We start from the raw sequence: 14882 nt of genomic DNA, 5'->3' as shown, positions 1-14882 counted from the left end.
TCTTTTCAGTCTCCTGAGGGGGAATAGGTTTTGTCGTGCCCTCCTCACGACTGTCTTGGTGTGCTTGGACCATGTTCGTTTGTTGGTGATGTGGACACCAAGGAACTTGAAGCTCTCAACCTGCTCCACTACAGCCCCGTCGATGAGAATGGGGGCGTGCTCGGTCCTCCTTTCCTGTAGTCCACAATCTTCTCCTTTGTCTTGATCACGTTGAGGGAGAGGTTGTTGTCCTTGAACCACACGGTCAGGTCTCCGACCTCCTCCCTATAGGCTGTCTCATCATTGTCGGTCGGTCGTTGTCGGTTGTGTCATCGGAAAACTTAATGATGGTGTTGGAGTCGTGCCTGGACATGCAGTCCTGAGTGAACAGGGAGTACAGGAGGGGACTGAGCACGCACCCCTGGGGGGCCCCTGTGTTGAGGATTAGCGTGGCGGATGTGTTGTCGCCTACCCTTACCACCTGGGGGCGGCCCATCAGGACGTCCAGGATCCAGTTGTAGAGAGAGGTGTTTAATCCCAGGGTCCTTAGCTTAGTGATGAGCTTTGAGGGCACAATGGTGTTGAACGCTGAGCTGTAGTCAATGAATAGCATTCTCACATAGGTGTTCCTTTTGTCCAGGTGGGAAAGGGCAGTGTAGAGTGCAATAGAGATTGCGTCGTCTGTGGATCTGTTGGGGTGGTATGCAAATTGGAGTGGGTCTAGGGTTTCTTGGATAATGGTGTTGATGTGAGCCATGACCAGCCTTTCAAAGCACTTCATGGCTACAGACGTGAGTGCTACGGGTCGGTAGTCATTTAGACAGGTTACCTTAGTGTTCTTTGGCACAGGGACTATGGTGTTCTGCTTGAAACATGTTGCTATTACAGACTCAGACAGGGAGAGGTTGAAAATGTCAGTAAAGACACTTGCCAGTTGGTCAGTGCATGCTCGGGAGTACACGTCCTACACGTTCTCACATCGGCTGTGGAGAGAAACATAAGATTACAGTTTTTAATGTCCCGTTGGTAGGATATAAGTGCTTTCAGTTCGTCCCATTTATTTTCCAGTGATTGAACGTTAGCTAGCAGAACGGAAGGCAAGGGCAGATTAGCCACTCATCGCCTGATCAAGGCATCCTGATCTCTTTCCGCGAAACCTATATTTCCTTTTCCAACGAATCACAGGGATCTGGACCTGGTCGGGTGTCCATAGTATATCCCTCGCGTCCGACTCATTGAAGAAGAACTCCTCGTCCAGTTTGAGGTGAGTAATCTCAGTTCTGATGTCCAGAAGCTCTTTTCAGTCATAAGGGACAATAGCAGCAACATTATGTACAAAACAAGTTACGAACAACGTGAAAAAGCAAACAAAATAGCATCGTTGGTTAAGAGCCGATAAGACAGCAGCCCTACCCTCCGGCGCCACCATCTCCAAATCCTGCTCCGTCCAAAGGTTAGTTCAGTTTGTGTTTTCAACCCTCTGTCCGACTCCTGCTTCAGTTCCAGGCTGGCTGGCCGACTGGATCCAGGCCCAGAAAATGATCCAGGATGTTTCCAGGAGGCCCAGACAGCTATGATTTTCCTCTCCTCTGTGCTCAAGTTACTTAATGTCATTAAGAAAAGAGTGGCACAGGCACTGTGTGTGTTGTGGTGCTGTGTGCATTTGTGTAAGAGGTTAAGGAAAAGTGTGTGTATTGTATAGCCTAGTGATGTCCGTTTCCCCTTTGTGAGACTTTCTCCCTTGGACATTGGAGGAGCATTAACACTGAGGTGGTACACAAGCACAGGTCCTGACATAGGCCAGACTGTTGAGTAAGAAACCTTCAGCATGGTCACAATGGGGACAGGCATGACTGGAAGTTACATGAGGGTGAAGGGAGTGATGGGCAGTGCACTTGGCCTACCATCTGGCACCTGCACCTCCCTGTAGCGAATCAACTGGCTTGGTAGGAGGGGCTTGGTGTGGGCTTGATTCATAAGTGTGTCCTCGACCATCTGCATCATGTCTAGAGCAGACTGGAGAAAGAGAGATCGAGAGATCAAAGTGAGAGGTGCAAATGACAAATCAGTGTTGTAATCCACCTTTTAAATGTGTCAAGATACCTCCTTTCCATAGCAGATACATATCTATAGGTCCTTCGACTGAATCGGAACACTGCTATAATATTCTGTCCACGCAGTAAAAGCTCTATCTAAGGTAATAGGAGTCCTGCAGTGCACAGTGAGTCTCTATGGTGATGAAATGGACCATTGCCCCCGCTGGTGCATCCAATTCCCTCTCCACTAGACTGTGACATCCCTCTACTGGGCATCATTACCAGACATAAGGGAGACTGTTCGTCGGTGGCTGGGATCTTTTATAAAGTGTCATTTGATCGGAGGATCTTATCAGGGCTCGACAGTGTGTTCACCTTCTGTGACACTGCTAGTGAACAGATAAAAGCATTCCACTTAAAACCTATATGGGAGAGGAGAGGCTAACCGTATAAGCAATTATAGAACATATCCACATTCCATACATCAAACGTCTTGCTGTGTGTGTCTGTGTGTGTGTGTCTGCTATTTACAAACGAAGTCTGTCCACTGGAAGGTAACTTCAAACTCACCTCCTTGGTGATGTTGCCATGGAGAAGGGTCTCGATGTGTAACCGTGACAATAGTTGAGGTATGAAGGCCTTGAGGCGGGGGAGAGTGACATCTGGAAGACAGATTCAGACTGGAGGAATCAATCACAGAGCTATCATTCTAAATCTATAAAAATCGGGCTAGAACAGAATCAAAAGCATCAGTCATGCGGGCTGTTGCTGCCCACCGCATAGCATTCCTGTCGCCAGCGCGGGCATGTACGTACACACTCACCCAAACGTGGAGACATGCAGACACAAACACAACACACTTTCCTCTTCGCGTAGGTGTCTGACCCAGATTCATTCAGATAGTGGTGAGAGGTGGTGGATGAGCAGCCAGGGAAGAGTGACTGGGGAAGGGTGGGAGGATAGTAGGGAAGGGGTCACACACAGCAGTAGCTGGTCTAAAAACCAGGTACAGGGATCTGTGAAAGTCTGGAGACCCAGAGAAGGGCAACAAGGACACTAACTAAAAACATAGGCACTAGGTAGAGCTGGGAAGATACCAGTATCGCGATACTTGTTAGTAAACACTACGCGGATTTAACTTCTTTAGGAAAACAGCCCTAATGTTAGAAACAAACATCAGATTTTATTTGTCGCATACACATGTTTAGTAGATGTTAGTGTGGGTGTAGCGAAGGGCTTGTGTTCCTAGCTCCAACAGTGCAGTAATACCTAACACACACAAATTTAAAAAGTAAAAAAATGTAATTACGAAATATAGAAATAATAGGCAAGTCCAGAATATAAATACATGTACACTGAACAAAAATATGAACGCAACATGCAATAATTTACAGAGTTATTGTTCATATAGGGAAATCAGTCAATTGAAATAAATGCTTTAGGCCCTAATCTATGGATTTCACATGACTGGGCAGGGGCGCATAGGCCCATCCACTGGGGAGCCAGGCCCAGCCAATCAGAACGGCTGAGAGTTTTCCCCCACAAAAGGGCTTTCTTACAGACAGAAATAATCCTCAGTTTCATCAGCTGTCCAGGTGGCTGGTCTCAGACAATCCCGCAGGTGAAGAAGCCAGATATGGAGGTCCTGGTCTGGTGTGGTTACACGTGGTCTGCGGTTGTGAGGCCGGTTGGACATACTGCCAAATTCTCTACCAAATTCTATGGTAGAGAAATGAACATTCAATTCTCTGGCAACAGCTCTGGTGGGCATTCCTGCAGTCAGCATGCCAATTGCACGCTCCCTCAACTTGATGGATGATCTTGGCAAAAGAGAAATAATCTGGTTTGCACTTGGTGGGACTGTCATTTGTTTTTCAACAGGACAATGACCCAACACACCGCCAGGCTGTGTAAGGGCTATTTGACCAAGGAGAGTGATGGAGTGCTGCATCAGATGACCTGGCCTCCACAATCACCTGACCTTAACCCAATTGAGATGGTTTGAGATGAGTTGGACCGCAGAGTGAAGGAAAATCAGCCAACAAGTGCTCAGCATATGTGGGAACTCCTTCAAGACTGTTGGAAAATAATTCCTCATGAAGCTGGTTGAGAGAATGCCAAGAGTGTGCAAAGCTGTCATCAAGGGTGGCTACTTTCAAGAATATAAAATATATTTTGATTTGTTTAACTCTTTTGGTTACTACATGATTCCATATGTGTTATTTCATAGTTGCGATGTCTTCACTATTATTCTACAATGTAGAAAATAGTAAAACTAAAGAAAAACCCTTGAAGAGTAGGTCTGTCCAAACTTTTGACTGGTACTGTATGTGATGTATAGACACCATGGACAGTATGTGGATTGAATATATAGTATATCTGAAGAATACATGGATAGAATAGTATATGTACAGCAATAGTTGAGTAGGATGGACTTGGCTACAATACAGTATATACATATGAAATGTGTAAAACAGTATGTAAACATTATTAAAGTGACCAGTTATTTTGTCACCCAGAGTCACAATGATTTATTTTCCAAGCCATCCATCACACACAATATTTTACCTAGGGCAGGTTTTTTTTCAAGAAACAAAGAGTTTGGTCTGCTTCGTGTTTTTATTTTTGACATGGAAAAAAATATTGCGATACTGATATTGTCACAGCCCTAGCACTAGGCAGGTGAAATAGGGACAAGTTTGAGGTAATAATGAAAACAAGACAGAAATGCAGTCTTTTCCCCAAGGTGAACTCGGCCTGAAGTGTTACACAGGACATTGCGAACGCATAATGTACTGAACGTACAGACAGTACATCTGCTCCTCTTCCTACGGTGAGATTTTCACTGCAGAGAAATGACTGCAGCTCATGGAGGAGCTCAAACTGGCTCAGCATTCAAATGAGAGTGGGGGAGAGATAGGAAGAGAAGAGTATGTACGCGTTCCCGTGTGTGTGTGGGTGGGTGTGTGGTGTGGAGATAGAGAGAGAACGGCTCACCGTCCAGAGCCTCCTTGAGCTCGTCTTTGGTCCAGGCCACCTCTGTCATCAGCAGACGTAGGTAGTACATGGCATGCTGATGGGGTTGCTCCGCCCTGAAGTTGTTCAGTGACCTCATATACTGGAGGAGCGGTCAAAGGGCAATAAAGGGGTCAACGTTCAGCCCAATCATATCAGGGGCCAAACACAATACAAGGGTAGTTTGTGTGCGCCATGGGGTCAAACACAATATCAGAATCAAACAGTCAAAAACCAACATCAGCTTCGATCCGTTCGGATTTCATAGCCTGAGTGGTTTTAAACTGGGCGGCGGGGCTCAACTTACCGCTTCCTTGATGATGTCAAAGCGTTTCTCATCAATCTCAAACGCGGCCATCTTTTCAATGATCTTCTTCAGCAGGATGTGCTGCTTGTCATTGTAGCCCTTCACTGAGAGCTGTGGGAAGCAGATGGAAGGAAGAGCGTGAGAGAAAAAAAGGTGAGCATATCTTGATGTGGCATAGAGCCTGTAGGAAAGAACAGTAAAATGTGTGCAGATGAATAAACAGCCCCATCGGTTAGGGAAACTAAAGGAAGTAGTGTTTTAGACCAACCTCCCCAAAACTCTCCTCCTGCCCTGGCCCTTCCTCTAGGACAATGACTCCACTCAGCGTAATGTCAACCACTACTTGTCAAAGAGGACACGGAGTGCTGGCTGAGTCCTGAGTACAGTCTGTGAAATGACCCCTCACACACACACAGCAGAGAGAGGCAGGCTGGCCCATGAAGGTTCCTCTGCTGTGACTTTCACTGACCGCGCTAGCATCCACGCTAATGACTGTGACATCACACTAGCCCGTTAGCACAGGATGCCAACCCTGCATTGCTGCCACTGCAATGGACATATTATGGGTCTGTAGCCAACTACTCAACTCTACAAAGCAAGCATTGCTGATTACCATCAACTGCAAATGCATTACCCCTTATTCATCGAGTTCTGTGACCAACTAACAATAAGTGATGCAGTGAGTAGTGTGTGTATGCGTGTAAATTTACCAAACCAACCACACCGTGCATAGGCAGAGCCCAGTCAAGGTTATATGAAGCTCTGCAATATCATCCAAACATTCGGGCCCCTTCATGAATCGGAAATACCCTCAGGCTACAGTGTTTCGCTCTCGCAATCACCCTCTACCTCCCCTTTCTCGTTCTCGCTGACACACACATACTGACACCAGTTAACTGTAAATCTCTTCCAACATCATTACCCTTGATGAGTCCCCAGTTAGTTTGTACCGACGCAACTCTATTACTGGTAAAGCTCTTAAAACCTTAATATAATGGGGGGGAGAAACTTCATAAAATTAGCTAGGTATGTGTGATTGGCCGGACTGGAGAATTCAAAGCATAATTTCCAAAGTATGTAGCATCAACCCACGAGGGATTAGCCTTTAAAATGTATAATCTAAGTCTTAGGTAGTCTCTTATTTATGACCTTGGTATCAGATAAGTGGTAAATAACTTAACAAGCAGGCAAAATATCCTCATGACTAGTACTAGGCTTCCTTCTGCACACAAGCCACTGTTTCACAGAGGTAGGCCTAGCTTGGATGTTAGCGGTCCATTTAAAGAGTGACACCAAACCACCACAAACCAAAGTTAAAAAGGAGCAGAGTGTGTGAGAGAGAAGACAAGCATCATTGGGCAAATGGGCATCTCGATTCTCCATTAAACAAAAACTAAGCAAAACCTAATTCCAATACTAAGCGATATGAAGTTTTTCCAGGACAAATTCAAAGGAGCTTGCAAACACTATTAGCTATACGTACAATGCCAGCTCCAGTCTGTAACCTGCTATTGGAATCATGAGTCAGCAGAATTTACAGTACCGATACATTTTTCAAAGGATAAGCAGTGTTTTCGGCTTTATTCCTTTAGGACTTGTGGAGACACTTACTGTTCTACTATCTGGCTGACATTGACCGCACAGAGAACTTCAAAATGGATGCCAAAGATGAAATAAAACTAAATTTGAGCGAATGTATGAAGTTCTATCTAGGTGTATTAGATGGGGTGTGTTTTCGGAGTGATTCAGTGAAATCAACGGGGCCAAACGTGTCCTTCAAGACGGGCAGTCTGCTGATATTATAGTTCATATTTTAATCCAGACCTGATCAGTTGAAATTACCCTGTTGTCAGATAAGTATTGGATAAATTCATAGTTGATGTTCAACTTCATATCACTTAAACGGCATTCCTTGAAGACTACATTTGGCCATCCTTGCAGTGAAACCACAAGTCACTACATAAACGGACAGAACATAGGAAGGGGGCATCTAGGACCTCCCCATCTTCCTACAGACAAACTAACACACAGAAACAAATGACGTAGATAGACGGAAAAGACAGTCTTCCACACTTAGAACCTCAAGATGGGTAAATAAGAATTTGTTCTTAACTGGACTTGCCTAGTTAAATAAAGGTTAAAATTAAAGATGGGCCCTCCCTCGTTCCCCTAGCTGTTAGGGGTGCTGACAGACGGATGCTGAACTTACGAGGATAGCATTCTTCCCTGAGGCTGCCATAGACCAGCCCGGCAAGGCTGGCTGCATATGTATACTCTTAAATCATCCTTCAATAACCTGAGAAACAGATAAGTCATGTTGCAGTGTAGGGGGTCGGAGTATAGGTCGTGACAAACAAAAATGTAATAAACATTATTTTTGGTAGGGAAGGTGGGATAATGTTTTCAAAAAGACAGAGCAGGGTGAGAAAATTGATTAAGAGGAGTATGTATATGCAGCCTCGCAACCAGCTTTTCTGTCCACCAAGGAGGGATGGAGTACTTTGCCACTAAATGCTATGTAATTCTACAGCTACAATTTTTAAAAATAAAAATACTGTCTGTCTCTGTCTCACAGAGGACTGTACCAAATGGCTATTTAAGTTCATACCCAAACAGTGCCACCATGAATGGGAAACGAACAACTGTCAAGTCTAGCGTTTTCCGACGAGGCAGTTTCGACGGAGGGAGAAAGGAAAGATGAAGAGGATGATGCAGCCAGGGCTGATACGAAGGCCCAGGGAGTGCATGAGGGAGGAACCGATGGGTTTGGGATCGTGGCGGCGTGAGGGCGATGGGAAATTTGGATACTTACATACATCCCATAGATGGTATTTTGGAGGTCATAGCTCAAGCCGGCGAGCTCGGCTGCATATGCATACTCGTTGAGGGAGTCCTTGAGGAGCTCCAGGTACAAATAGGCCATGTTACAATGTATTGGGTCCACATAAGCAAACGGGCTGTAGGGAAAAAATGGCAGTGATGAATCAACTGTTAGCTACAACACAGCTAGACATCTCTCCAAATCACTGTCCTTGAAAAACAAAAAGTAGCAATGTTGCTTATACATTGATTGATTCATTCAAGGGAAGGGATCAGCAGGACAAGTGAGTTCCCATGTGGTCCTTCCTAATACGATTTCAAATAGCAGTACTTGAGTCCTATAACTACAATAGTATGAGTATGAGGAAAATAATACAAAAGATGTATCACATCATCCTCTCAAACTTGAACATGGGCTGTGGTTTGTCTACCAACCTGAAGAACTCAAAGTTCAGGCATGCCTTTGGTAGGAAAAACTTGTCATCCTGCTTGAACCACACCTTGCTCATAGCGGTGTCCTAGAAGGGGAAAAAATGCATGATTACATTAGCAACAGATTCCAATGAGGAGAAAGGGCATGCAAAAAGTACTACAGCTTGATATCTTCATATACTCGTTTTTAAGGAGGTAGATTAAATCTCTACAATTGCTTATGAACTTTGTTGGGTTGTGAACCGCAGTCAACAATGTACTATAATACTGAAGCTAATAGCTCAAAAGAGATTCCAACCTGTCAGCAGTAGTTACCACGTACATCCTCTGATCAGAACACCTTGACAACAACAGTACTAAATACTTCACATCTCAATCCTGACACCCGTTTCCTCATTATCATATGAAAGCTTATGAACAAATTCAGACACTTGAAACATGCAGCTACGCTTTAAGTTCTGTCTAGCTGCTTGGTGAACGAAGTAAAAATATTTTGTTAACGCAACACCCCGCCATTTCACATTTGAGTCAATTAGCAGATGCTCTTATCCAGAGCGAGGCTTACCTTGATTAGAGTGGGGGCGGAGGGAGAGTCCTTCTCCAGAGGGTAGATCTCAAAGCTGGTGGGAATGAACTCGTTCTTCATGGGCAGCTTGAACTTGCCATTGAGGTCAGCGTTTCCCCATTTCTGAAACACAGACAATTTAGCTAGTCCTCCTTGCTAAGTTATGGGTTGGGTAGGGAATGTATTGATACACGACTAAAGGCTTCTACACATCTATCCAACTACAGCCAATAAACTATAGATGACGCAACTCAGACGAACTGTCCATGGCAGATTCTACATGACACAGGATCAACTATGTCCAGTGGCAACCAACTACACACAAGGGTTTGGCAGTATACCAGATTTTGAAATACCCATGGCATGAATCACAATACTGTCAAAACCATTTATTAAAACTTTTTTTACTTAGCTACTTTTAAGTGAATAGCTACAGGTTACAAGAAAGCAGATTGCGTTCTTCATTTAAACAGTCACATTATTTTTCATTATAGGGTAAATCCATTATAATTGAATCACTTTTTGACAGCATCCCTTTTGATTGAAATAAAAAATTTCATACATGTCTGGCCATGGAAGAAGTAGTCAGAAAGTTATATATTTTTTAACCTGAATACCAAAACATTCAGGTGATAAAGGTACTCAAAGTTGACCCATTTTGGATACCCCACTATACCATGAGACATCCACCTCCTCATCACCTGAAAATATAGGTAGGTTGAGTTTGATATCATTAAAAGCTTACAGGTTTTTGTGTTATGCCCGCTATCGGTTGAGAAACAACATGCTCTTGAATACAGGGCGGGTGTCAATTCAAATCATAGAAATAGAATGGACCTATCCCTTCACACAACTTCAGTTTAGCTGGTATACCATTGAAATTGACCTTTTAACTTCTAATTACTAACAAAGATGGTGTTCATGTCTATTTTATTATCTATATTATAGGATTCCTATGGAGGATTGACACTAATTTAAAACATAATCCCATTCATGTCAACATTCACTGATGTGTAGACCTTCAACCATCTTTGTGGTACCATTTGAAAGTTGAAATTTCAATTTGAGTACATTTATCAGCCAAAACATGACACCAACCCTGTATTCAAGAGCATGTCTCAACTGATGGTCGGGTACAACACAAACACCTCAGATGTAGAATAGGGTCTAAACTACAACATATGCAAAAATGAAAAAAAATCTGTCTCGACGCGATTTTTGATCATTTACGTTTAAGGTGTAAAAAAATATATAGTTTGACAACCCTGTTTGTAAGCTTTTAAATGATATCTCAACCGTTTAACTTTACCAGTGATGATGACATGGATGTCTCATGGTATGGTGGAGTGTGAAAAATACAGGTCAACTTTGAGAATCTTTTAAATGTTATATCTTGAATGTTTTTGGCATTCTGGTCCAAAAAGTCACTTTCTGAGAACTTCTACAATGGGCAAAAAAATGTATTGAAGGTTTCGTTCAAATCAAAAGGGGTGCATTCAAAAAGTGATTGAATTCAAAATGGATTTATAAAGTTTGCTGTAGTTGCCCGAAGAATCTGACTGACCCAGTCACGTTTTATTTACAAAGAGCACAAATGGAGCAAGTTTCATGATTCACTGTTGTACAATGAGGTGATCAAGTTATATAATTCACTACTAAATGTTCAGCAAAAAAATTTAATTAATTCTTGGACATAAGACTAAAAACACCAGCAAATCAGCTCCAAGTTATTTACATTTTGGAAATCTGTTCCAAACTATTCCCACTTACAATAGAAATATGTACAGTTTGTGATCTCATACAAATGTAAGCAAGGTTTGAAATTATTATCTTTTAGTCAAATATTTTAACTGTTCGGGCTTCTTGCGGTCAATTTCCAGTCTACAAATGATTTGTAACTATGTCCCGGCCCCCTGACCATCCGTTCAAGAATAAAATCATCCCGCGGCTGAATCATGTTGATTATCCCTGGTCTAAAATGTGCTACATACTCTCCAGCTGTGCATTTGGTTTAACTTAGCTAAGTGGCTAGCTAGCAAGATCAATAGATTCTTAACAGCAGAGAATATTATCTGTCCTGAATCATTAACTCTCTCCTGAATCAGATTTTTTTATGCGCATGTCTAATATTTCATATCTAATATTTGTTTTGTATGTGCAGCAAACTGAGTAGCCTTCTGAGATACTTGTATAACTAACTTAATGAGCTAGATTGTCTGTCTTTGTAATTGGTTTGTTCGCTTGCGTTCTTCAGCATTTAGCTAGAATCCGCTATAGGAATTCTCTAGTACATTATTAGCATTTTGGTAAGACGCACATTGGGCTTTTAGGGGTATAAAAAAAGTATAGCGCCCCTCTGTGTGCTATGCAAGTAATGCAGTCTACCGCGATACGGTACAAGGGCGGTATAAAAGCAGGGATTTTTCTGCCATTGAAATCCTTGGGCGGGCCACCTAAGCATTTTTCCGGGTCACCCATGTCCAAACAGTGTAAAAAAAAAATATACACTGCTCAAAAAAATAAAGGGAACACTTAAACAACACAATGTAACTCCAAGTCAATCACACTTCTGTGAAATCAAACTGTCCACTTAGGAAGCAACACTGATTGACAATAAATTTCACATGCTGTTGTGCAAATGGAATAGACAAAAGGTGGAAATTATAGGCAATTAGCAAGACACCCCCAATAAAGGAGTGGTTCTGCAGGTGGTGACCACAGACCACTTCTCAGTTCCTATGCTTCCTGGCTGATGTTTTGGTCACTTTTGAATGCTGGCGGTGCTTTCACTCTAGTGGTAGCATGAGACGGAGTCTACAACCCACACAAGTGGCTCAGGTAGTGCAGCTCATCCAGGATGGCACATCAATGCGAGCTGTGGCAAGGTTTGCTGTATCTGTCAGCGTAGTGTCCAGAGCATGGAGGCGCTACCAGGAGACAGGCCAGTACATCAGGAGACGTGGAGGAGGCCGTAGGAGGGCAACAACCCAGCAGCAGGACCGCTACCTCCGCCTTTGTGCAAGGAGGAGCACTGCCAGAGCCCTGCAAAATGACTTCCAGCAGGCCACAAATGTGCATGTGTCAGCATATGGTCTCACAAGGGCTCTGAGGATCTCATCTCGGTACCTAATGGCAGTCAGGCTACCTCTGGCGAGCACATGGAGGGCTGTGCGGCCCCACAAAGAAATGCCACCCCACACCATGACTGACCCACCGCCAAACCGGTCATGCTGGAGGATGTTGCAGGCAGCAGAACATTCTCCACGGCGTCTCCAGACTCTGTCACGTCTGTCACATGTGCTCATGTGCTCAGTGTGAACCTGCTTTCATCTGTGAAGAGCACAGGGCGCCAGTGGCGAATTTGCCAATCTTGGTGTTCTCTGGAAAATGCCAAACGTCCTGCACGGTGTTGGGCTGTAAGCACAACCCCCACCTGTGGACGTCGGGCCCTCATACCACCCTCATGGAGTCTGTTTCTGACCGTTTGAGCAGACACATGCACATTTGTGGCCTGCTGGAGGTCATTTTGCAGGGCTCTGGCAGTGCTCCTCCTTGCACAAAGGCGGAGGTAGCGGTCCTGCTGCTGGGTTGTTGCCCTCCTACGGCCTCCTCCACGTCTCCTGATGTACTGGCCTGTCTCCTGGTAGCGCCTCCATGCTCTGGACACTACGCTGACAGACACAGCAAACCTTCTTGCCACAGCTCGCATTGATGTGCCATCCTGGATGAGCTGCACTACCTGAGCCACTTGTGTGGGTTGTAGACTCCGTCTCATGCTACCACTAGAGTGAAAGCACCAGCCAGGAATCAGCCAGGAAGCATAGGAACTGAGAAGTGGTCTGTGGTCACCACCTGCAGAACCACTCCTTTATTGGGGGTGTCTTGCTAATTGCCTATAATTTCCACCTTTTGTATATTCCATTTGCACAACAGCATGTGAAATTTATTGTCAATCAGTGTTGCTTCCTAAGTGGACAGTTTGATTTCACAGAAGTGTGATTGACTTGGAGTTACATTGTGTTGTTTAAGTGTTCCCTTTATTTTTTTGAGCAGTGTATATAAATCTAATACATATTCCAGGATGGAAAAACACTCAGTGTAAACTTTACGGCTAAAACCAGATATAAAGTACGTAGAAGAGACAATGGGCCTTTATATTTGTTTTATAATATCATATTTGAGAAATAACAATCACAAATAAAAGCTAGACAGTCATGGAGAATTGAAAATGCATTGTTTTTGGAATTTATCAGTATTGATTGTTATTATGTTTGAGCAAAAGAACACTGTATTAGCCATGGGAAAAATTCATGAAATTGCAGGAAATTAGCTTTAAAACGGCAAAATCTCAGCTCAATGGCAAACTGTAGAATTAAAGGAAATTAGCGGAAAAATGCAAAAGTGTGTCCACACTGTCAAGATGACACCTTTAAAATTCAGCCGCGCCGAAGGGACGACCACACCCATTGCCACAACCCCTACCATAACCACCACATAAGCTCCTTTTAGATTTTAAAAAAAACCCTGAAAGGCATGAAAATCTGGATAACAAGGCTGATTCTTAAAAAAATTAAATAAAATCATCCAGATTATTTAAAAAAAACATCCAGACTGTTGTGTTGGCTGTAGTTAGATACAGTGCCCTTGGAAAGTATTCAGACCCTTTGACTTTCTTCACATTTTGTTACGTTACAGCCTTATTCTAATATTGATTTAAAGAAACTGATCCTCAGCAATCTACACACAATACCCCATAACGACAAACCAAAAACAGGTTTAGAAATGTTTGCAAATGCCTCAACATAAGTATTCAGACTCTTTGCTATGAGACTTGAAATTGAGCTCAGGCGCATTCTGTTTCCATTGATCATCCTTGAGATGTTTCTATAACTTGGAGTCCACTTGTGGTAAATTCAATTGATTGGACACGATTTCACACACCTGTCTATATAAGGTCCCACAGATGACAGTGCTTGTCAGAGAAAAAAACAAGCCGTGAGGTCGAAGGAATTGTCCGTAGAGCTCCGAGACTGGATTGTGTTGAGGCACAGATCTGGGGAAGGGTACCAAAACATTTCTGCGGCATTGAAGGTCTCCAAAAATACCGTGGTCTCCATCATTCTTAAATGGAAGAAGTTTGGAACCACCAAGACTCTTCCTAGAGCTGGCCGCCTGGCCAAACTGAGCAATCGGAGGAGAAGGGCCTTGGTCAGGGAGGTGACCAAGAACCCGATGGTCACTCTGACAGAGCTCTAGAGCTCCTCTGTGGAGCTGGGAGAACCTTCCAGAAGGACAATCAGGCCTTCATGGTAGAGTGGCCAGACAGAAGCCATTCCTCAATAAAAGGCACATGAAAGCCTGCTTGGAGTTTGTCAAAAGGTACCTAAAGACTCTCAGACCATGATGAAACCAAGATTTGAACACTTTGGCCTGAATGCCAAGCGTCTCGTCTGGAGGAAACCTGGCACCATCCCTACGGTGAAGAATGGTGGTGGCAGCATCATGCTGTGGGGATGTTTTTCAGCAGCAAGGACTGGGAGACTAGTCAGGATCAAGGGAAAGATGAATGGAGCAAAGTACAGAGAGATCATAATGAAAACCCGCTCCAGAGTGCCCAGGACCTCAGACTGGGGCCAAGACAATGCAGGAGTGGCTTCGACGACAAGTCTCTGAATGTCCTTTAGTGACCCAGCCAGGGCCCGGACTTGAACCTGATCGAACATCTCTG

The 14882-nt window shown here is 43.8% G+C and overlaps 1 protein-coding gene across 3 annotated transcripts in view; it reads right to left on the bottom strand.

Moving 5' to 3' along the window:
- The window catches only part of LOC120017537 (insulin-degrading enzyme), a 40692-nt gene that overhangs the window by 8857 nt on the left and 16953 nt on the right, over nucleotides 1-14882 (bottom strand). For all 3 annotated transcript variants that reach the window (XR_005472120.1, XM_038960366.1, XM_038960364.1), the window contains 7 exons: nucleotides 9155-9277; nucleotides 8593-8675; nucleotides 8150-8294; nucleotides 5338-5448; nucleotides 5013-5133; nucleotides 2586-2677; nucleotides 1884-1995 (listed from right to left, as the gene is read on the bottom strand). Coding sequence is in view for 2 of the 3 variants with exons in the window: in XM_038960366.1 (XP_038816294.1) it covers nucleotides 1884-1995; nucleotides 2586-2677; nucleotides 5013-5133; nucleotides 5338-5448; nucleotides 8150-8294; nucleotides 8593-8675; nucleotides 9155-9277 (787 nt within the window). In the remaining variant the exon portion in view is untranslated. The remainder of the gene's footprint in view (nucleotides 1-1883; nucleotides 1996-2585; nucleotides 2678-5012; nucleotides 5134-5337; nucleotides 5449-8149; nucleotides 8295-8592; nucleotides 8676-9154; nucleotides 9278-14882) is intronic.

Source organism: Salvelinus namaycush, chromosome 22 (assembly GCF_016432855.1).
Source record: "Salvelinus namaycush isolate Seneca chromosome 22, SaNama_1.0, whole genome shotgun sequence".
NCBI lineage: Eukaryota > Metazoa > Chordata > Actinopteri > Salmoniformes > Salmonidae > Salvelinus > Salvelinus namaycush.
Note: the sequence above shows the minus strand (reverse complement) of the source record. Positions and strands in the feature narration are given on the sequence as shown.